General features: G+C 38.2%; 1 protein-coding gene and 3 pseudogenes across 1 annotated transcript in view; 3 read left to right on the top strand and 1 right to left on the bottom strand.

The window, feature by feature from the left end:
• MORC1 (MORC family CW-type zinc finger 1) overlaps positions 1-24,859 on the top strand; it is a 176,459-nt gene that overhangs the window by 65,749 nt on the left and 85,851 nt on the right. Inside the window, exons 13-14 of the mRNA XM_088022888.1 lie at positions 1,290-1,433; positions 3,748-3,902. Of these exons, the coding sequence (XP_087879014.1) occupies positions 1,290-1,433; positions 3,748-3,902 (299 nt within the window). The remainder of the gene's footprint in view (positions 1-1,289; positions 1,434-3,747; positions 3,903-24,859) is intronic.
• LOC114214795 (large ribosomal subunit protein eL21 pseudogene) lies at positions 6,132-6,602 on the top strand (annotated as a pseudogene).
• Positions 11,853-12,310, top strand: LOC114214731 (ERI1 exoribonuclease 3 pseudogene; annotated as a pseudogene).
• LOC114214846 (large ribosomal subunit protein eL33 pseudogene) lies at positions 20,530-24,707 on the bottom strand (annotated as a pseudogene).

The raw sequence follows: 24,859 nt of genomic DNA, 5'->3' as shown, positions 1-24,859 counted from the left end.
GTCCTCACAGCATCCAAAATGGCTAGGTATGCATTTTTCAGATGAGACAGACAGTTGAAGTGACTCATCCATAGTTATTACACGGTTATTACAGAGATGAGCTTATATTTGAAGCCAGCTCCATCTTTCCAATTCTTTTTTTAAAGATTTTATTTATTTATTTGAGAGAGAGAGAATGAGAGATAGAAAGCATGAGAGGGAAGAGGGTCAGAGGGAGAAGCAGACCCCTCGCTGAGCAGGGAGCCCGATGTGGGACTTGATCCCGGGACTCCAGGATCATGACCTGAGCCAAAGGCAGTCGTTTAACCAACTGAGCCACTCAGGCGCCCTGTCTTTCCGATTCTTACATCCAGGCACTTTTCATGGCTCCAAGCAGCCTCCTGTTACTACGGTTGTTTCTATCATATTCTTCTGTGTCTCAATTTCTGTTTTTCCACTTTTAATAGAAAACTTACATAAAACATAAGATAACAGGACAGAGTCCGAAAAACAGGAGCTCATGTCTGTTGCTCTTGTAAACTTGCCTTATTAACTTTGATTTACCTTTGATTTTGGAGAAGGAGAGAAAACTACAGAATATCTTTTGGCACATTCTAATCTATATAGGATATTGAGAGGCTTGAGGACATGCTGAAAGTTAGAAATCACATCCAGTGTTAAAAATAACTAAATTTTAAAAGAGTCAAATCATCATATTTCAAAAATGCTGCAGTGTACATACATATTAGAGCCCGTAACATTTCCCCTGGGTAGTTTATATATAGTAACAAAATGCATGGGGAATTGTGACCAGTAAAATGGCTTAGGGGTCAAACACAATAATTGTGACAAGTAGAATGGCTCAAGGGAATATTTTTCATCTTATTTCTCACTTTTGAGGAATTAGAAGTTCATTCATTTGTTCATTCTGCAGGCTCTTGTGTTGCAGGATCATGTGCCAGGCAGTGTACTAGGCTCTGCAGACAAGCTGGGGAACACATACCCTCTGCTAAGAAACTTACAATCCAGGGAAAGGGACAGTATATAAATACATATTTTTTTATATTCTGTGGAAACAGTGAGAATGATCTTTAAAAAAAAAAATTAGTTTACTCTCTCGCTTAAAACCCCATTGCATGTTGACCAACAAAATGCAACCCTGTTAACATGACCCCAGTAACAAAATACCTGGGTATTTTATATATAGTTTCTTTGATGTTTACCTTCCCATTTTAATTATTGGCAGTTTGTAAATTGTATATTCTTATTTAATAAAAACTTTTTTTTAACTTTTCTAAATATAATGCCAGAGAATTAAAAAAAGCCAGGACACTGTGCTTGTTCTTTGGGGTGAACATAGAAAATCGAAGCCAAGCTGGGATGTTCATTTACAGTAATAACCGCCTGATCAAAATGCATGAGAAAGTGGGCCCACAGTTGAAACTGAAGTCCTTGTAAGTATGTTTTTGTTTTCAGAGGCATAGGCAGCATGAGGGAGGCTGCAGTAAGATTCTGTCTGTGGAGTTAAATGAGTGATTAATCATAATGGGAGCAGGTGCCCTGTCCTCTGGTCACCTTTCCCATCAAAATGCAGGCATTAATCTGCCTAATTTATAATATCGGCAGAGATGCATGCCTGTCCTAAGGCAAAAGCATACTTTGGGAAATTTTTTCAGTACATTTCCTGAGCAACTTGATGTTTTACTGTTTCTAGCACCATCTACTCAGGTTAGGTTCTTAATATTTTACCAATTTAAAAATAATACAAGCATAATAAAGAAATTTTAGGAAAAAAAATCCATAGTCTTATAAAGCAACCCTGTTAACATTTTGTACAACCCTTAACACGTGTGAGTTCTTGCCAGGTACCTTCATGAGCGTGTATTATTAACACTCTCCAGCCTAGTTGGCTTCCAGAGTAATACATTCTGGTGCTTTCCTGATGGTCTGAAACTCCACGGGCTGCTTTCATCAATTATGTAGAGAGTCAGACAAGGGAATTGTGACCAGTAAAATGGCTTAGGGGTCAAACACAATAATTGTGACTAGTAGAATGGCTCAAGGGAACATTTTTCATCTTATTTCTCACTTTTGAGGAATTAGAAGTTCATTCATTTGTTCATTCTGCAGGCTCTCATGTTGCAGTATCATGTGCCAGGCAGTGCACTAGGCTCTGCAGACAAGCTGGGGAACACCTGCCACCCTCTGCTAAGAAACTTACAATCCAGGGAAAGGGACAGTATATAAATACATATTTTTTTATATTCTGTGGAAACAGTGAGAATGATCTTTAAAAAAAAATTAGTTTACTCTCTTGCTTAAAACCCCACTGCATGTTGAATAGAACTGGTTACCATGGTCTTCCAGTGATCTGGCCTCTGCCAGGCTCCGTGACAGCCCCCGCCCTACTCACCTTCTCAAGCCTTCTCCTTACACCGGCAGCTTCCTTTTTCTCACATATCCTAAGCTCGCTCCTGCCTTAGTGCCTGGCGCCTGCCCTCCCTCTGCCTTGAACCTTCTGTCCTCAGATCTCTGTACTGCTGGTCCTGGCGTGTTACTTAGGCACCAACTCTAAAGTTCCCTCCATAGGAAAGTCTTCCTGGACTGTCTAATTCAAGTTGGCCCCTACCATCAGCCCCTCCACCTTACCACTCTTCACGTGTTACAGCACCTGCTTTATTTTCCTCCTACCCCTTAACACCATCTGAAATGATCTGGTCACCCTTACTGCCTGTTACCCTTCAATATAAGAGGAACTTTATAAGCAGGGACCTTCTTGTTCAATACTGCATCCCTAGTTCCTGGAATAGGGCCAGGTGCTATGGATGGATGGATGGATGGATGGATGGATGGATAGATGGATGAATATATAGGCAAGTATCAGGTGCAGAAGGAGCATTGGGAGGGGTAGTCAGCCAAACTGGGGGAAGTTGAGTCAGGCTTCCTGGAAGAAATGATGCCCAAACGTAGACTTACAGAATGAATAGTGAAGGGAGGGCAGTGTGGAAGGGGAAAGTAGTGGAAAACATCATAGGCAGCAGCTCCGCAATGGGAAGGCTTGGTTTGTGTGCCTTGCCAAGGGAAGTTGGGAGAGCTAGATAACTGGATACTCATTCCCAAAACAGGGAAAATAACCAGAATATTTTGTCACTAAGCAGAAATATCCAAGTTACATACATTGTAAGCTGCTAAAAATCTGAAAAAAAATTATCCATCAGAGTCACTGACAGATACCTGTTACTTTCCAGAATAATCCAGCCCTATGTTCCTTTAGTAGAATTCACTAAGCACCCCACAGACCTCTGCAATGATGAGGAAAAATCCAACCTGACAGATGAAATGAGGATGGAGAAAGTGACTCTTTGGCCAGATCATTAAGAGGGTCATGTCAGTTTATTTCAGCAAAACATTGTTAGAGGTTTCTAATGCTAAAAGGCCTCCTCTTCCCACCCACCCTGATTTCCATGTAAGGTTTAGGTTTGAAAAAGGAGTCAGATTAATTTAGTAACAGTGTGCATTAAGAGATTTTTTTAATTATGAGACCAAACATACCTAAGATTACCATAGTTTTATGTAGCAAAATACAGTTTTAACTTGTTAAACTTTGACATGGTCTAGACAAAGTGAATCAGCTTATTTGTTAAAAGAAAAAACAAAAAACAACAGACAAACAAAAAACTGATTTCAAAAGACCAAGGCATATTTGCTTTTTCTTTTTCCTTAGCTAAATTTTGCAGAATTTACTTATGTATTTATGTATTTTCCCAGACTTGGTGCAGGCGTGGTTGGAATTGTTAATATACCCTTGGAGATCATGGAGCCATCCCATAATAAGCAGGAATTTCTCAATGTCCAAGAGTATAATCATCTACTAAGGGTCATGGGGCAGTACTTGGTCCAGTACTGTAAGGACACCGGAATCAGTGAGTATTCAATGGTCACAGTAAGAGATACTTAATCGAGAGTCAACTTGTGTGATTTCTTTAAGCTGGAATGATTGCACTGATTTAAGCAACTGGTAGCCCAAAGCCCTGAAAGAGAGCTCCTTTTATTTATTAAAATAATAATAATATGGATGCCTGGGTGGCTCAGTCGGTTAAGAGTCTGCCTTTGGCTCAGGTCATGATCCCAGGGTCCTGGGATCGAGTCCCATGTTGGGCTCTCTGCTCAGTGGGGAGTCTGTTTGTCCCTCTCCCTGTCAAGTGCTCTCTCTCTCTCTCAAATAAGATCTTTTAAAAATAATAATAAGAGAAATGAGAAAGGAGCCAGTCTCAGAATCTTTCCCAGAATATTATGTGAAAAATGAAGCAACAGATTAAAAACTGTAAGAGAGGGCAGTCAGTAGAAAGAGAGCTGATCATGGAGGAAGGAAGCAGAAGTTTGCTTGAGGAAGGTCTAGGGGGCCACTCCGAGACTCTACTGTGTGGGAAGGAGCACATAGTTCCATACAGACTTGAGAAGCTCCCCTAGCATTGTTATGTCATGCCGTAGCATAATCATTGTTGACCCTGGATAATCGTAGATGTGTGTTAAGCCTTGTTTTGTAAGGTTAACAAGTCTAGACTATGTTAATGAAGATTTCGATTAAAAAATCACTGAAATAAATATATTCAGAAACTTTTAAGAAAAATCTTATTTATTTATTTATGAGAGCATGCAAGTGTGTGAGCAGGGGAGAGGAGCAAAGGGAGAGGGAGAAGCAGGCTTCCAGCTGAGCAGGGAGCCACATGCAGGGTTCGATCCCAGGACGCTGGGGTCATGACCTGAGCTGAAGATGCTCAACTGACTGAGCCACCTAGGTGCCCCCCCCCTTTTTAAATTTTATTTATTTATTTATTGAGAGAGAGAGAGAGAAAATGCATGAGCAGTGGGGAGGAGCAGAGGGAGAGGGAGAAACAGGCTCCCAGGTGAGCAGGGTGCCCATATATTCAGAAACTTAAGATAAACTTTAGTTATCTGGAAAATTCGGCTTATTCGGACCACTTCATTCTCCAGAGATACCTGAACAATGAGATGGTGTGCTGTGCATTAATGAAATAAACTTCCTTTAAGTTATGCAGACATAAGGCTTCATTTATGGAAAGAAATAGGCTACTGTGTTTGTGCGATGATTTTCATGAAGTATGTATAATTCATGCATATCAAAAATTATGCCTCTCCCCTTGAGACAACTTAAATCTTACTGCTCTACTTGAAGTTGTGATTTTAGAATATTTTCTTTTCTTTTGTACTCAACTTAGCTCAGCACTGAAATTTTCTTACAGCCGTGAAACAGGAAAGAGTACAGGAACTCGGGGGAGAAAAGAAAGAGTGGGAATGAAGGTGCAGGCACGGATTCCCTGCCAAAGCTGGGTTTTCATGTCCTGGTCTCAAATGTACTCAGAGTGAGCAGCATCAGCATCACCTGAGAGCTCGTTAGACACGCAGCATGTCAGACCTGCTGGCCTACGCTCTGTATGTCAGCAAGAGTGCCAGTGATCTGTAGGCACGTTTGAGTTCGAGAAGCACTGCTCTGAAGAGTATATCCATGTAATACTTGCTTAGCATAGACAGACTTTTTCCACATGTATTTTTTTTTTCTCATAGACATGTCTGAAGTCATAGTGAAAGTAGGAACAAGTACCTTATTTGGCAGTTTATGCTTACAGCTATGGAAAACAGAGGGCTAAGCAGAGTGAGATATAAATCAAGGATCGACCCTCTCGCCTTGAAATGCTAGCGTGAGATAGTACAAAAGAAAAAACATTAAGCATTTGAAAGTTGTGTGACTTCTCCATTCTCCTCACATTTTCTCTGTGACCTTCCTTGTCTTGCTCATCCTTTCAATAAGGAGGAACCTCAGAAAGAGTCATGAAACTTCAAGGTGATAGGAATGATCTCCATCCAGCCCACACTTCCTCAGGACAGTCGTATTGAGTACTGTTCTGGGGGGGACTCTCTTGAAGCCCTTTTTCCTCGTGTGGGGGTGCCCCCCTAACAACTGTACTCTCCACTCTTGGGTGTCGCTTGCCTGCTTCCCCCCCTCTTTGTAACTCCTCATCCCTATCTCAGCCTAATTTTTTCAGAAACTTCTCAGTGGATGTACTAAGATTCAAAATAAATTTGGTTTGGCCTTTTGGCCGGAAATGCCAGCTTCCAGTAATTCGACAAAAATGACCAACACAAAGGGAAAGAGGAGAGGTACCCACTATATGTTCTCTAGGCCTTGTAGAAAACATGGTGTTGTTCCTTTGGCCACATACATGGGAATCTACAAGAAAGGTGATATTGGGGACATCAAGGGAATGGGCACTGTTCAAAAAGGAATGCCCCACAAATGTCACCATGGCAACACTGGAAGAGTCTACAGTGTTACTCAGCATGCTGTTGGCATGGTTGTAAACAAACAAGTTAAGGGCAAGAGAATTAGTGTGTGCATTGAGCATATGAAACACTCAAGGAGCCGAGATAGCGTCCTGAAGCAGGTGAAGGAAAATGATCAGAAAAAGAAGGAAGCCAAAGAGAAAGGTACTTGGGGTCAACAGAAGTGCCAGCCTGCCCCACCCGGAGAAGCACACTTGGTGAGAACTGATGAAAAGGAACCCGAACTGCTGGAACCCAATCCCTAGGAAGTCATGGCATGATAAATGCAAAGAAAATAAAAGACCTCAAGACTGAAAAATTGTTTCTCTGAATTGAGTAGAAGTGTGGTGTCCTTTCCCCCTCTCAAGATATTTAAAGCAAAAAAAAAAAAAAAGTTAGGTTTGTATTTTAATTATTATTATTAATACCATGTTGTTTTCCTAGTTTTATAATTGCCTATGAATTGATTCCAGGCTGGGGGTACTTTTACAAATGGTGTTCCTCAAGAAGGAAGTCAGGGAGTGAGATAGGAGAGCGAGCATGTGTATCTGTTCACATATATGACAGCCTCATCCCAAAACTTCCTTAATGAACGGAATCAAGTAATCAAGGTCAGAATCAGTAGTCTCAGGAACTGTGCTGAGACCTTCAAAGACTTTGTGTATTAATTCCCACAGGAATAACCAAAGTTATCTAATGCTTGCCTAGGACTCTAAAAACCAGTATTATAGGGCACACAGTTTTAATGAAAAGTATTTGGGTAGTTTATTGCCTTATAAATAAAAGATGAAATCTTTGTATTTGCTATAAATCTGATCCATTTCTGTGGAAAATTGAGGCCTTGTAAAAATCAAATCCACAGAAAGGGAAATGGAGAAGTAATGACTTTGTGTCATTTATCAAATCTGCATTTATGTTTGGCACAGTTGATGCTAAGAACCTTAGAAGTATTTCTCTTTAGTCTGACCTCACCTCATTGTCTGCTACTATGTTTCCTGAAGGTTTGTGCATTCTTTTTTTTTAAAGATTTTATTTTTTATTTATTCATGAGAGACAGAGAGAGGGAGAGAGAGAGAGAGGCAGAGGGAGAAGCAGGCTCCCCGCTGAGCAGGGAGCCCGATGCGGGACTCGATCCCGGGACTCCGGGATCATGACCTGAGCCGAAGGCAGACGCTTAACCGACTGAGCCGCCCAGGCGTCCTGAAGGTTTGTGCATTCTTAAAGTGAAGTGGAAATATTGATCATCAGCTTTCTGGAGTAGGGAGAGAAGGAGAAGGAAAAGATAGAAAAAAAACATCAAATGAAATTTGGGTTTGAACAGAAGGAATTACATAGAAATTTATTACTAAAATTTTCTAAAATGGATCAAAATATATCTGATGTGCTAAGTGAAATGTGGGACGTAGTAAGCATAACCTCTCCTAGCAGAAATCAAACGATAGGGCTTCAGGGGGGCAAGGAGGCTAAAAGCATATAAGCCGGTCACCCCCCTGACACTTTAATCCCTACCTCACCCACTCCTGCCCCAGGCAAGTGGACCACCATTTTAAGCCTGAACGAGGGTTTCCTGTGAAAGAAAAACTGCCACTTCTTGAGTTAGCCTGTGAATCTCTGCATTAGAAAAATACATTTCCATATCAAAGTCAAATCTATTTCTCGCGCGTTGTTTCATTCATTCACCTGTGGTAGGCACAGCGTGTTATAGGGCTAACGGATCAGACATGGTCCACCCTCTCTGGGAGTTTGTGGTCTAGCAAGGCTAACACCATTTGACAATTAGAAATAGGATTGGTGCCCAACAGAGAAGAAGCCAGTGCTCAGGAGCCAGAGAGGCCTCCTTGAGGAAGTGATGTTTCCTGAAGGATGAGGAGGAGTTAGCCAGGTCAACAAAATTTTTCCCTCTTGGGGCCAGGAAGGATAGGCCTAAAGCCTTTCCAAATGACAGCCCCCTAGGTATTTGAAGACAACCTTTCTGTCTCTCTTCATCCTTATTTTATCCTAACATTTCCAAGTTCTGTTGCTATTTTTCATTTGATGGGTGTTAAATATATTTGCCATTTTAATGTAATACTTTATAAAGTGTGCTGGTCACGTAGAAATAAAAATTTCAGATGAAACCCAGCCTTGAATAAAATGGAATCATCATCTCTTTCTTCTTAAGTTGTTGTAATTCTACTGATGCAACCTGCTATATTAACTCTCAGTAAGCACATTATTGACTTTCAGTGTCCTTATTGCCAATTAAAATTCTTAATAAAAATTTTAATGTGTATTCTTGTTAAGCCATACATTTCTTATATTTTTTTCCATTGTTTTTGGACCCTAGACTAGAATCATACATTCAGTCCTATTAAATGCTATCACCTTACTAGGCCCATCCTTTCAGGAATCTCTTATTGACTTCTAACTAAGATGCTGTTTTTCCAGATAAGTTTGGCCAGCATTTTCTCTATGATTTCATTTAAATCCTATTGCATAGAATAGAAAAATCAAGCACTTGGCCCTCAACTGACAACTTCTGGTGAGATTGAAATGGGATACTGGATAAATAAATTAATCAGTTACAAATCTTCCTAGTTAGGCTGTCATCTTGCTCACATCAATTTCTCAGTTTGTGTGTAATTTTGAAAATGAGAGATAATATTTTGTTACATGAATAGTTTTTTAAAAACTAGATAATGCTTTACGTCTTAGGTTGGGCTGCTATAACAAAATACTGTAAACTGGTGGCTAATGAACAGCATAAATACCTTTCTCACGGTTCTGGAGGCTGGAAGTCCAAGATCAGAGTCCTAGTATGGTCGGATTCTGGTGAGAGCTGTCTTCTAGTTTGCAGACTAATGACTTCTTATAACCTCACCTGGTAGAACAAGAGTGAGCTAGCTCTCTGGCCTCTTGGAAGGGCACTAATTCCATCGTGAGGGCTCCACTCACATGACCTAATTACCTCCTAAGGACCCCACTTCCAAATACCATCACACTGGGGATAAAATCTCAACATATGAATTTAGTGGGGATGCAGACATTCAGTCCATAACACTTTAATAGCTACAGTTAGCTACTCATGACAACTATTGTTTCTCTTATGATGTGCTTCAGTCTATGAGATCTCAGAAAGGCAATGCAAGAAAAATGAAATGCAACATTTCTGCTAGGGATACATATTGAGTGAGGAGGTCTATATAAATATTAAAAGGTGAGACTATGAGACAAGTTTATTTGGAGATGCAGGTCAAGAAATAATTCATATCTCTTTTTTTATTCAGTCTTTGAAGTTACAGATTTTATGTATTCTATTTCATTAAAAAATATATTTTCAATATTATATGTTATTTTTTTAAAAGATTTTATTTATTTATATGAGAGAGAGAGAGAGAAAGCACGAGCAGGGGGAGTGGCAGGCAGAGGGAGAAGCAGGCTCCCCGCTGAGCACGGAGCCAACCCAGGGCTCGGTTCCAGGACCCCGGGATCATGACCCGAGCCGAAGTCAGACACTTAACTGAATGAGCCACCCAGGCGCCCCTTATATGTTATGTTTTATTTTGAAATTTTGGTATTACGGACAGAATTGTTTTGTCAGAATTCGTATGTTTTAGTCTTAACCCTTATTACCTCAGAAAGTGACTGTATTTGGAGACAGGGCCTTTCAAAAGGTGATTAAGTTAAAATGAGGCCGTTAGAGTGAGCCCTAATCTGGTCCAACTGGTGTCCTTACAAGAAGAGGAGATTTGGATAGAGAGAATCTAGGGATGGGCATGCACAGAGAAAAGATGATGTGAGGAAATAAGTTTCCGTTGTTTATGCCCCCCAGTCTGGTTTTTGTTGTTGTTATTGTTATGGCAGCCCTAGCAAACTAATATATATAGGAAATTGTGAAATTAGACAGAATTAAAGAAAATATTATAATGAAACCCGTAAATCCATCATCCAACCTCAACAGTTCTCAACTCCTGGGAAAACTGGTTTCATCTGTATTCCCCCTACTCCTCGACAACTAGATAGATTATGAAGAAAATTCCAGACACTATACAATTGTATCAAATATATTTATCATGTATTTTTAAAAGAAAGAACTCTGTTTAAAAACATAATCACAGGGATTCCTGGATGGCTCAGTCGTTAAGCGCCTGCCTTCGGCTCAGGTCATGATCCCAGGGTCCTGGGATCGAGCCCCACATTGGGCTCCCTGCTCGCCGGGAAGCCTGCTTCTCCCTCTCCCTCTGCTTGTGTTCCTGCTCTCTCTGTCTCTCTCTGTCAAATAAATAAAATCTTAAAAAAAAACATAATCACCGTACAAATATAACACTTAAAAAATTATCAATACTTCCTTAATACCATAAAATATCCAGTCTGTTGTTACATTTCTGATTATCTCCTGTCATAATATAATTCAAGGTCTTTCTCACCCACCTTACCCATCCCCATATTTCTTTTTCCCTTGTTTTTCCTTGCAATTTATTTGTAGGAAAAACTGGGCTGGTTGTTTCATAGTTTTCACAGGCTCTAAATTTTGCACGCAGCCTTACTGGGTGTGGTTTAACAGTTTCCTTCATTCTGTTGATTTTTCTGCAAATTGGTAAAATTGATTAACAGTTTGACCAAATTCAGACCTGGTGTTTTTTCGTTTGTTTTTTATCAAGATGTTTCATAGGTAGTATTGTGTTCTACCGTCAGGTTGTCCGATTCTCTTTTAACGATATTAGCAGTTAATGATCAATGCTCAGATTCCTTAGGAGTCCCAAAATCTTCTATTCTGATTCTATCATATTTTTTTTGATTCTATTATATTTTTATAATTTATTAGCTTTAATACTTCTAAAAGAAAAACTTGTTTCATCTTCCATTTGGTCACCTATGTTGGTTTGTATTTTACTGTTTGACAGAAACAACATAGAGCTCTATACTGATAAAAAACTTGTATTGAATAAAAGCTTGATTAGAGGTAAAATTAAATAATAAAAATGATATAGACATTTACCTGACTTATATGGCATAAATATGTACTCTGTTTAAAATCATTACTTCATGCCAGTTCTCTGCAAATAGCAGGATGGTTCAGGAGTTCATTGAATTGATTTCTGTTTTTTAAAAAAAATCACATTCTTAGATTTTATCCATTTATACTGCTTTCACCTGGTAATTGAAATTATCACCATTAACAGTACTTATGCTTCCTTTTCTTTCTGACTGCACTCGTATTATTATCATGATAATGACATTTTTTACATCTACAATGAATTTTCATGCTAAAATATCTCAGAGGATCTTACCTATATTGCAAATAAAATACTAAAAAGCCTAGGAGCCTTCTTTTGTCTGGAATTACAGTCTTATTCTTAGAGTCTGATTTCCCCTGCCGTACCAGAAGCAAGACCTCAAAACTCTTATCAGTGCACTTATGTGTGCCTTAGTAAAGAAGAGTAGGTTGCACCTTAATGACTGAATTTGAAACAGGGCAGTCAGAATTAAACATAAGTTGTATTAACAGAAGAAGTAGATTGCATCGGCCAGGGTCAGAGTGCATGGAGGAAATCATCGAGTTCTCCCTCCTGAAGCTAAATGGTCAGATCATGGAGACTGGTCATATCCAGCCCATAGTGCATCCACAGCTTACTCCGTTCTGTCCAGAGCTCTCTGGGATTATTCAAGCATGGTGGATAATCTGCTAAGCCTGCGGCAAGTACTGGAGAGAGTCATCCAAACGTCAAGTCAATTTTTGTCACCTGTGGAGACTGGGACTTGAAAGTCACACTCCTGGGCCAGTGCCAGTATTTGGGTTTGCCAGTGGCAGATTACTTCAAGCAGTGGATTAATCTGAAAAAGGCTTGCAGCTTCACCATGGGCTGCTGGCCCAAGAATGGACTTCTAGACATGAACTAGGGCCTCAGCCTGTAAGACACAGGCATTGATGATTGTAAGAACATCGCCAACGTCATGAAGACACTTGGCATATCAAGGCTTCATTGTCAAGCAGCCATCACCATTCTGATCGGCCGAGGACACGATGGGGCCAGCCAGGGTAGCTGCTTGGCCCAGCCCAGAACCCTCCTTTCCCTCACAAGAGGGGAAATGGGAGAGTGGCACAGCCCTACATCCAGAGTGTCCCCCAGCCTGCCCTGTGGGCTTGTGCCCTGGGTAAGGGCTTGGCCACTTAGACCCTCTGGAGCAGACACTTCGTGCCCCCAACCCTGCCCCTCAACCTCAGTCCCGTATTAGCCCCTCCCATTGTAGGGGGACCCAGGCACTGACTGCCTCCTCCCTGGTACACAGGCTTCTGCTGGAGCCACCGAGCCCCCTGGAACCCCCTCCCATCCGTAGTGCATGGTGTGTGGTGCCCCTGGGACTCCAGGACAGATCAGTCCCCATCTTGTATCTTCCCCCACCCCAAAAGTAACTTTGGATCTTTAGATTTCTGAGGACATTAAGTCCTCAGGTTTTGTGTATACCTGAATAAAGTAAGTCCCGGTAGAAGGATAAACTTTGCTAACCCAGATATTTGGGAGAGTGAGCTGGCCAGCTAGGCAATTGCCCATAATGACACAGAACTCTAGGACTCTGCTTTAGATTATTATGTCTAATTTTAATTTCCCCATTATAGAGGGAATTAGAAAAGTTGAGAGTATGCAAAGAAAAGCAGTGAAAATGAGTAAATAAAAATATAACCTAAAAAAAGAAAGCAAAATTTCTTTCTTCCTGAGGGAAGACACAGAAGAAACCTAACTTTCGTCAGTTTTGTTTTTGAAGGTTTGTTGTCATGGGGCCCCTAACGCTCTTCCTTCTAGTGCCCAGTGCACACAATGGCCTTTTTCTGAACTGGGAGCCAGGCAGCCCTAGGGGACCTTAGAGTATGGTGTGGAATCTTTGAATCTACCAGTAATTGTCTAAAATCCTTATGCATACATATGCTACATTTTTTCCAATATGTATAGATGTAGTTGGTTAGTAAAATCTAGAATCACACAGAAGTGTTCCTGAATTCAGTTTATTTTTTTGTCATGTATTTTCTCAGGTAGAGGGAGGGGGGTTAGTGGTTCGGAACTTATTTTGCGGCTTAAGGAGCCTCTCCTGGGAAACCACTGAGATGGAACGAGAGAAAATGATGCTCTGTTGCCAGTTGAGGTAATGAAGTTGACACTTCCAGGGAGTTGGACCAATTCCTCAGATTCCTGGAGCTTTGCCCTGGAGCTTGCTGTGCTCACAGTAGAGTGAAGCGAAAACATTCTGGCCGTGGCTTTCACCTACTTCTGCCACTGACCATCCTGGTGAAGTGTGACTTGCCCAACCCACTCCACTCCACCCAGGAGCCGAGGGAAGGAATAGGGCTGTGAGCAGCTTCACCAGCACTGAAGTCCTTGGGGAAGTGGTTATTGTAGCCACTCTCATCAGGTGCCCATTAGCTTCACAATCCTCCTCAAGAGTGTACAGGTCTCACTACAAACTGATTGGGGTTGGCATGTTGGTTGAAACCAGTTTGCCATCTCTAACTGAGTGACTCCATCACAAACATAAATGATCAGTGATAACACATGGATCCACTTAGGAAAGGTCTGATGTCTGGCTTGGCTAAGAATGAGGGGTAATGATAAACAGGACAATTTCAACAGAGCAGGAGGCATGACTTATAATCCCCTGAGAACGGATATGTAATTTCTATCTCAGGAGATCTTTAAAAATAGACTATAATCATCTATTTAGTTGCAGAACTACCTGAAGTCAGGGACCTGATTTAAGCACCTTCATCTTATGATTTTCCTGGTACTTTGATTTCATAACTGTTTTAGCCTTCCTTATTTTGATTGAAACTATCAAAGCTTTGCTTTGGTAACTTATTACTGAATTTTATTACTTCTCCTCTTGGCTAATTGATTCCCTGGATGTCTTTGTATACATTCTATGAATAGATATGAAACTGACATCTAGGAGGGTGTTGCATTTCTTCTCCTTTTAGGAGGCAGGGTCTTTGTAAACTGCTCTTTTATTTACTGGTGTTTGGCAAATGTTTAGTAAGTTATTGCAGCAGTTCCCATTATTTTTACCGAGTTTTAAAAGGCTCCTAAAAAATTAATCAGATTAATTTAAACATGTGGAATCTTCTGAATAAAGTATATATAGCTAGCGGTAAATTAAATTTTCAGTTCTCAGATACTCGTTCTAGAAACTAAGACTTTAATTCTGTGTGCATCAATCCCTGATTATTCTACTAATTTAACAGGCTTGTTGATTATTCAAGCAAAAATCTCAAGATATGTATTCTTTCATAATCTTGACTGTTTACAAAAGCTGAAATTTTAGATCAGAATACCTTGAGGATATTAATATAATTTTGGAATTAATAAAGTTTGGGTTATCTTCATAGTACTCTTTATAGGTGGGTGGAAATATTTAAGATATATTTTTTAAAAAATCAAGTAGTTTTCGGGGCGCCTGGGTGGCTCAGTCCTTAAGCGTCTGCCTTTGGCTCAGGTCATGATCCCAGGGTCCCGGGATCAAGCCCCACATTGGGTTCCTTGCTCAGAGGGAAGCCTGCTTCTCCCTCTCTCACTCCCTCGCTTGTGTTTCCTCTCTGTCAAATAAATAAATAAAATCTTTAAAAAAAAACAAGTACTGAAACAAATAATACATTAATGTTTAAAAAAAGAAGAAGAAGATAGCAGGAAGGGAAAAATGAAGGGGGGGAATTGGAGGGGGAGACAACCATGAGAGACTATGGACTCTGAGAAACAAACTGAGGGTTCTAGAGGGGAGGGGGGTGGGGGGATGGGTTAGCCTGGTGATGGGTATTAAAGAGGGCACATTCTGCATGGAGCACTGGGTGTTATACGCAAACAATGAATCATGGAACACTACATCAAAAACTAATGATGTAATGTATGGTGATTAACAACATAATGAAATAAAAAAATAAACCAAGTACTTTTCAGATTTTGAAATTTTACCTCTTTTAATTGATTTCTAGATGAAAGGGCAATTTAAAAACCCTCATCAAGACATTAACAAAACATTAACAAAACATCAGTTATTAAAGCCACATACATAACCAAATGTCCATAATTACATACCACACCATTAGCCAAAGCCAACTTAATATAATGGATGATTATTATTAATTTTACTGTTTCTTGCCAGACTGGGATAGATAATTTTTTTCCAGCTTTATTAGGATATAATTGACAGAAAATAATGGTATATACTTAAAATGTACACATGATGACTTGATATGCATTGTGAAATATTTAACCACATTCAAGTTAATCAACACATCCTTCACCTCACACAGTTATCTTTTTGCATATGTGTGGAGGTAGAATGTGTAAGATCCACTCTCTTAGCAAATTTCAAGTATACAATACAGTACTACCAGTCATAGTTGCCATGCCATACATTAGATCCTCAGAACTTATTCACTTTATTATTGAAAGCCTGTACCCTTTGACCAACATCTCCCCATATCCCCTACCCTACAGCCACTGACAACCACCATTCTACTTGCTGTTTCTATGAGCTCAACTTTATTTTTTTAGATTTCTACGTATGAATGATACCATACAGTGTTTGTTTTTCTCTGGCTTATTTCCCTTAGTATAATGGCTTTCGGGTTCATTCATGTTGCAGATGGCAGGATGTCCAGCTTTTTATGGCTGGATACTATTCCATTATCTAATCATATTTAACCATTCATCCATCAGTGGACCTAGAGGTTCCATATTTCTGTATCTTGGCTATTCTGAATAATGCTGTAGTGAACATGAGAGTGCAGGTATCTCTTTAAGATATCTGGGTCATACAATAGTTCTATTGTTAGTGTTTTGAGAAACCTTGATTCTGTTTTCCATAATGGTTGTACCAATTTACATTCCCACCAACAGTGCGTGATGGTTCCCTTTTCTCCACATCCTCATCAACACTTGTTATCTCTTCTCTTTTTGATAATAGCCATCCTACCAGGTGGGAAGTGATATTGTGCTTTTGACTTACATATCCCTGATGATTAGCACTTTTCATGTACCTTTGGCCAATGGTCTATTCAGGTCCTTTGCTCATTTTATTATCAGAGTGTAAGTTTTGTTTGTTTTTGTTTTTTTGCTGTTGACTTGTGTGAGTTGCATATTTTAGATATTAAGCCTTTATCAGATATATGGTTTGCAAATATTTCCTCCTTCTGTATGTTGCCTTTTCATTTTGTTGATTGTTTTCTTTGCTGTGGAGAAGCTTTTCAGTTTGATGTAGTCCCACTTGTTTTTTGTTTGATTTTTTTTTGTCATTGTTTGTTTGCTTTTGTTACCTGTGCTTTTGATGTCATATCCAAAACAGACCAGTGTCAAGAAGCTTTTTCCTTGTTTTCTTCTATGAGTTTTATGGTTTCAGGACTTACAGTTAAGACTTTAATCCATTTTGAGTTAATTTTATAAGTGGTGTAAGATAGGGCCCAGTTTCATATTTTTGCATGTGGATATCCAATTTTTCCAGCACCATATATTGAAGAGACTGTCCTTTCCCCATTGTGTGTTCTTGGTACCCTTGTCAAAGATTAGTTGACCATATATGAGTGGGTTCATTTCTGGGCTTTCTATTCTTTTCCATGGGTCTATGTGTCTGTTTTTTTTTTTTTTTTTTTTGCCATTATCATACTGTTTAATTGCTATAGCTTTGTAATATGTTTTGAAATCAGGAAGTGTGATGCCTCCAGCTTTTTTCTTCTTTTTCAGGAGAGTTTTAGCTTTTCAGGGTCTTCTGTGGTTCCATACAAATTTGGAGATTGTTTTTTGTACTTCTTTTGCATTGAATCTGTGGATTGCTTGAGTAGTATGGACATTTAAAAAATACTAATTCATCCAACCCAAGAATGTAGGATATCTTTCCATTTATTTGGTATCTTTTCAATTTCTTTCATCAGTGTCTTATTGTTTTCAGTCTATAGGACTTTTATCTCTGTGGTTAAATTTAATCCTAAGTACTTTACTGTTTTTGATGTTATTGTAAATGAGATTGCTTTCCTAATTTCTCTTTCATACAGTTCATTGTTAGTGGCAGAAATGCAACTGATTTTAGTATGTTGATTTTGTATCCTTTGTCTTTACTGAATTCGTTGATTAGTTTTAGCAGTTTTCTTGGTGGAGTCTTTAGGGTTTCCATATATACTGTCATGTCATCTGCAAACCAGAATTTTTTTTACTTCTTCCTTCCTGATTTGGATGCTATTTATTTTTCTTCATATCTAATTGCTCTAACTAGAACTTCCAGTGCAATGTTGAATAGAAGTGATGAGGGTAGACATCCTTGTCTTTTTCCTGATCTTGAAGAAAAGCTTTTAACTTTTCATTATTAAATATGATATTAGCTGTGGGCTTGACATAATGGCCTTCATTGTGTTGAGGTACATTCCTTCTATACCTAATTCATTGAGAGTTTTTATCTTAAAAATATAATGAATTTTGTCAGTGTTCTTTTTTTAATTGACATGTAGTGGACATACACTATTATATTAGTTCAAGTGTACAATATGTTTCAACATTTATACATATTATGAGCGCTCACCATGATAAATCTAGCTGTCATCTGTCATCACACAAAGTTGTTACATATTATTAACTATATTCTCTATATTGCACATTGTATCCCCATGTCTTATTATTTTATAATTGGAAGTTTGCACTATTTATTTATTTAGATTCATTTATTTATTTTAGAGAGAGAGGGCATAGTGGGAAGAGGCAGAGGGAGATGGAGAAAGAGAACCTCAAGCAGCCTCCCTGCTGAGCGTGGAGCCCAGTGTGGGGCTCGATCCCACAACCCTGAGATCATGACCTGAGCCAAAATCAAGAGTTGGATGCTCAACTGACTGAGCCACCCAGGCGCCCCTACAAGATTGTACCTTTTAATTCTCTTCTGCTGTTTTGTTCATCTTCCCTGGCAACTACCAGATTGTTCTCTATTTATGAGTTTGTTTCTATTTTGTCTTGCTTTTTAGAGTCACATATAAGTGAAATCATATGGTATTTTTCTTTCTCTGATTTATTTCACTTAGCTTACTATCATCTAGGCCCATCCAGGTTGTCACAAATGACAGAATTTCATTCTTTTTTATGGTTTAGTAATATTCCATTGTATATGTAGACCATATTTTCTGTATAAGTACCGCGCGCTAACCGATTGCGCCACTGGAGCTCCCATATTTTCTTTATCCATTCATCTGTTGATGGACACTTAGGTTGTTTCCATATCCTGGTTATAGTAAATAATACTGTAATGAACATAGGGATGCATATATCTTTTCGAATTAGTGTAAATTCCCAGAAGTGTAATTGCTGGATCATACGATAGTTCTATTTTTTAGTTCTTTGATGAAACTTCATACTTTTTCCATAGTGGATGCATCATTTTGCATTCCCACTCACTGTACACAAGGCCTCCCTTTTCTCCACATCCTCACCAACACTTGTCATTTCTTGTCTTTTTGATAATAGTCATTCTGACAGTTATGAGGTGATATCTTAATATGGTTTTGATTTGTATTTCCTTAATTATTAATGATGTTGAACATCTTTTCATGTGTCTGTTGGCTATATGTGTTTCTTTGGAGAAATGTGTATTTAAGTCATCTACCCATTTTTTAATTAGTTTGGTTTTTCTAATACTGAGCGGAGTGAGTTCTTTATATATTTTTGTTTTGTTCTATTTAAATTCTAGTTAGTTAACGTATAGTGTAATATTGGTTTCAGGAGTAGAATTTAGTGATTCATCACTTACATAACACCCAGTACTCATCACAACAAGTGCCCTCCTTAATACCCATTACCCATTTAGCCCATACCCTGCCTACCTACCCTAGAGCAACCCTCAGTTTGTTCTCTATAGTTAAGAGTCTCCTATGGTTTGCTCCCCCTTTTTTTCTCTTCCCCTGTGTTCATCTGTTTTGTTTCTTAAATCCCACATATGAGTAAAGTCATGTGGTATTTGTCTTTCTCTGACTGACATATTTCGCTTAGCATAACACATTCTAGCTCCATCCACATTTTGCAAATGGCAAGATTTCATTATTTTTATATGGCTGAGTAATATTCCATTGTATATATATATATATATATATACACTGCATCTTCTTTATCCACTTATCAGTCAGTGGACATTTGGGCCTTTCCATAGTTTGGCTATTGTTGATAATGATGCTATAAAATGCCAGTGCCCCTTTGAATCAGTAATTTTGTATCCCTTGGGGAAATACCTAGTAGTGCATTTGCTAGGTTGTAGAGTAGTTCTATTTTTAACTTTTTGAGGAACTTCCATACTGTTCTCCAGAGTAGCTGCACCAGTTTCCATTCCCACGAACAGTGTAAGAGGGTTCCCCTTTCTTCGCATCCTCACCAACATCTGTTGTTTCCTGTGTTGTTAATTTTAGCCATTCTGACAGGTGTGAGATGGTATTGATTTGTATTTTCCTGATGATGAGTGATGTTGAGCATCTTTTCATGTGTCTGTTGGCCATCTGGATGTCTTCTTTGGAGAAATGTGTATTCATGTCTTCTGCCCATTTCTTAATTGGATTATTTGTTTTTTGGATGTTGAGTTTGATAAGTTCTTTATAGATTCTGGATGCTAACCCTTTATCTGATATGTCATTTGTAAATATCTTCTCCCATTCTGTAGGCTACCTTTTAGTTTTATTGATTGTTTCCTTCACTCTGCAGAAGCTTTTTATCTTGATGAAGTCCCAGTAGTTCATGTTTGCTTTTGTTTCTCTTGCCTCCGGAGATGTGTCTAGTAAGAAGTTGCTATGGCCAGTGTCAAAGAGGTTGCTGCCTGTGTTCTCCTCTAGGATTTTGATGGTTTCCTGCCTCACATTTAGGTCTTTCATCTATTTTGAATTTGTTTTTGTGTATGCTATAAGAAAGTTGTCCAGTTTCATTCTTCTGCATGTTGCTGTCCAGTTTTCCCAACACCATTTGTTGAAGAGACTGTCTTTTTTCCATTGGATATTCTCTCCTGCTTTGTTAAAAATTAGTTGATCGTATAGTTGTGGGTCCATTACTGGGTTTTCTGTTCTGTTCCATTGATTGATGTGTCTTTTTTTTTGTTTCAGTACCACACTGTCTTGATGACTACAGCTTTGAAATGTAGCTGGAAGTCCAGAATTGTGATGCCTCCCACTTTGTTTTCTTTTTCAAGATTGCTTTGGCTATTTGGGATTTTTTTTTTTTTCTACACCTTTATTTACTTTTCATAAATTTAAATCCTTGAGGGGTACAGCATCACACGGATTCTGTGGCCAATGGCTTTAGCAGGAAGGTTGCTTCGGAATTTGGCACGAACCATGCCACTGTTTCCATGAGCACGAGTTACTTTCCCCCAGATTACTCTGGTTTTGTTTGGTTTGCCACCAGGAGTCACTGTGTTGTTCTTTGCTTTGTACACATAAGCACATCTCTTGCCTAGATAGAATTCCGTTTCATCTCGAGCATAAACACCTTCGATTTTAAGAAGAGCTGTATGCTCCCTCTGGTTCTAGAGACCCCGCTTATAGCCAGCAAAAATGGCCTTGGACCACAGCCTTCCAGACACTATTTGGTGCTATAGGAGTCCTGTTCCCAGCAGGCCTCCACAGACTCCAAGATGGCGGAAAAAGCTATTTGGGATCTTTTGTGGAATATTTTTGATATTAACCCTTATTGGCTATATGTCATTTGCAGATATCTTCTCCCATTCAGTAGATTACCTTTTTGTTTTGTTGATGGTTTTCTTTGCTGTGCAAAGCTGTTTAGTTTGATGTAGTCCCTTTTGTTAAGTTTTTGCTTTTGTTGCCCTTTGCCAGAGAAGATCCAAAAAAATACTGCTCAGACTGATGTTCAAGAGCAACTGCCTATGTTTTCTTCCAGGAGTTTTATGGGTTTTGGTCTTACATTTAAGTTTGTAATTCATTTTGAGTTGTTTTTTGTATATGGTGTAAGTTGCATTCTTTTGCATGTAGTTGTCCTCAGATGTCCTTTCTATATGTATTGGGATGATCATATGTTTTTTTATCTTTCCTTCCATTAATGTGGTGTATTGCATTTGTTGATTTGTGTATGTTGAACCATCATTTCATCCAGGGATAGATCCCGCTTGATCATAGCTTATGATCCTTTTTTTGTGTGTGCTGTTAAATATTATTTGCTTGTATTATTTTGAGGAGTTTTCCATCTGTATTCATTGGTGATACTAGCCTGTACTTTTCTTGTGGTGTCCTCATCTGGATTTGGAGTCAAAATAATGTTGGCTTTGTAAGATGAGTTTGGAAATGTGCCCTCCTCTTCAATTTTTTGGAAGAGTTTGAGAAGGATAGGCATTAATTGTTATTTAAATGTTTGATAGAATTCACCAGTGAAGCCATCTGGTCCTGAGGTTTTCTTTGTTGGGAAACTTTTGATTATTGATTAAATCTTCTTACTAGTTACAGGTTTTTCAGATTTTCTATTTCTTCATAATTCAGTCTTATACATTTGTATGTTTTTAGGAAATTACCCCTTCTAGATTAGGCAATTTGTTGGCATATAATTCAGAGTAGTCTCTTATCTTTTGTATTTCTGGGGTAGCAGTTGTAATGTGTCTTCTTTGGTTTCTGATTTTGAGTCTTCACTCTTTTTCTTAGTTTAATTAAGGGTTTGTCAATTTTGTTTATATTTTCAAAAAGCAGTTTTTAGTATCATTGATCTTTTCTATTGTTTTTCTGTTCTCTTTTTTATTTATTTCTACTGATATTGGCTATTTTCTTCCTTCTTCTAAGTTTGGGCTTCATTTGTTCTTTTTCTAGCTCCTTGAGGTGGAAAGATTGTTTATTTGCGATCTTTCTTGTTTTTTAATATATTTATCACTATGAACTTTCCTCTTAGAACTGCTTTTATTGCATCTGTTAAATTTTGGTATGCTGTTTCTATTTTCATTTATCTCAATATATTTTTAAATTTCTCTTTTGGTTTTCTCTTTGACCCTTTGGTTATTTAAGAGTATATTGTTTAACTTTTACCTGTTTTTGAATTTTTCATCTTTTCTCCTATTACTAATTTCTAGTTTATACTACTATAGTCAGAAAAGATATTTGATAATGATTTTAATATTTGTCAATTTGTTAAGACTTGTTTGTGATCGAACATGATCCATCCTGGAGAATGTCCCACATGTGTTTGAGAAGAATGTGTATGCTACTGCTACTGGGTGAAATACTGTGTGTCTATTAGATCCATTTGCTCTAAAGTATGGTTCATGTACATTATTTCCTTATAATTTTTCTCTGGTTAATCTATCCATTGTTGAAAGTGAGGTAATGAAGTCTCCTACTATGATTGTATTTTCATTTATTTCTGCCTTCAGATTTGTCAATATTTGTTTAATATATTTAGGTGCTCTGATGTTGGATGTATAGATAGATAGATATAAATCTATCTATCTATCTATCTATCTATATCTATAATTGTTATTTCCTCTTGATGAATTGACTCCTTTACCATTATATAATGACTTCCTTTGTCTCTTGTTGCACTTTTTGGGTTAAAGCGTATTTGTCTGATACCAGTCTAGCTATCCTTGCTTTCTTTCAGTTTCTATTTGCATAGGATATCTTTTTCCATCCCTTCATTTTGAGCTTATTTATATCCTTAAAACTGAAGTGAATATCTTATAGTCAATATATAGTTGGGTCTTGTTTTTTTTAATCCACTCAGCCACTTTATGTTTTTGATTAGAGAATATAATCCATTTACATTTAACATAATTATTGATGGATAAGGACTTATTATTGCCATCTTATTGTTTTAATTGCTGTTTTTTAGTTCCTTTGTTTCTTCCTTTCTTGTTGTCTTCCTTTGCAATATGATGATTTTCTGTAGTGTAATGCTGTGAATCCTGTCTCTTTATCTTTTGTTTTGCTTTATTGTTTGTTTTGCTTTACTTTTGTTTATCCTAGGTTTTGCTTTGTGGTTACTATGAGGCTTGCATAAAACATGCTTTAGTTACAACAGTCTGTTTTAAGCTTATGACAGGTTAACTTTGATCTCAGACAAAATCTCTACCTTGTTACTCCCTTTCCCCACAAACATTCTTTGTTTTTTTATTTCACAATTTAGAATTCACATTTTAATATTGTAAATCCACTAAGAAATTATTATAGCTATACTTATTTTTAATACTTTTGTCTTAACCTTTATACTACGGTTAAATGATTTATACACCACTATTATAATACTAGAGCATTCTGAATCTGACTATATATTTACCTTTACCAGTAAATTTTATATTTTCATGTTTTCAAGTTACTAATTAGTATCCTTTCATTTCAGCTTAAAGAATTCCCTGTAGCATTTCTTGTAAGGTAGGTCTAGTGGTAATGAAAAACCCTGGGTTTTTGGGGGAAATTCTTTTTCTCCTTAATTTCTGAAGGACATCTTTGCCGGGTAAATTATTCTGGGTTGGCAGGTGGTGGTGTTCTTGTTGTTGTTTTTTTAGCACTTTGATTATATCATCCCACACTCTCTTGATTTACAAGGTTTCTGCTGAAAAATCCACTGATAGCTTGGTGGAGGTTCTCTTATATGGGAGGAACTTTTTTCAGGGTATCTTGTATAAATGTCTACAGACTGAGTAACACATAAAAGAAAATAGAATCTGGCACGATATGTTTCCTCCTGCTGTTATCCCTCTGGCTTGCTTAAACATCTGCCTAGTCTTCCCGGGCCAGTCCTTGGAAATTTGTTTTAATAACATTTAAGTTGTGCATGTTGGAGTAGTTTCTATCTGGAGAAACAAAGTTGAATTTCTCTTGACAGTTAGAAAAAGCTGTTTCTGACCTCCAGAGTGAATAACTCTGGTTGTTTTCTTTGTCCTGATACCTGCTTTGAATAGTATAATATCTTTTATCAGGTCTGCTCGTGATATTTCGGCTACTGAATATCCTCTCTTCTGCTTTGATAGCCAGTCATTCTTTGGTATTATTTAGTCTTACAAGTAAACATTAAGCTCTGTGTGTCAGCCTCTGAAAAACAAGATCCTAACATAGCCACTGTCTTCAAGGATTTCACTATCTAGAGGGAAAAATAGGCATAAAGTAAACTAAAATGTAATGCGTAAGCGTTAAAGAGTGGTGTGATCACAGAGCAGAGGTCATCCCACCCTTGAGAGGTATGTGCCTGTTTCTAACATCCTAGTAGTTTTACCGCCCTTAAGGTGTTTATGTTGGGGTTCACAGTTTATATTTGTTTGAGAAGTTAGGTGGGTTGTGTTAAGTGTGTTTAGTTAATGTTTCATGGAGAGACATGATTTCACCTTCATCTTAACCCACACAGCACGTTAATAAGGTATTTTGTCAAGATTAGGAGCAACTTTTTTTGAGGGCTTATTACGTGCAGGATGCTGAGCTCCATGTTGAGGGCATGCAAAGTTATAAAGCGCAGTTCCTCCTTTGAAAAGGTACAGTATCCTTGGGGAAGCAATATTTAGAGAGAGGATAAATATAATACAGCAGCAACTTAAATTTCTTCAGAGTATTATAGTTTTTAATACACCTTCACATTTA

The sequence above is a fragment of the Eumetopias jubatus genome, unplaced genomic scaffold (genome assembly GCF_037043125.1).
Source record: "Eumetopias jubatus isolate StellerSeaLion01/CBP00866 unplaced genomic scaffold, mEumJub1_p1.0 scaffold_1, whole genome shotgun sequence".
Classification (NCBI taxonomy): domain Eukaryota; kingdom Metazoa; phylum Chordata; class Mammalia; order Carnivora; family Otariidae; genus Eumetopias; species Eumetopias jubatus.
Note: the sequence above shows the minus strand (reverse complement) of the source record. Positions and strands in the feature narration are given on the sequence as shown.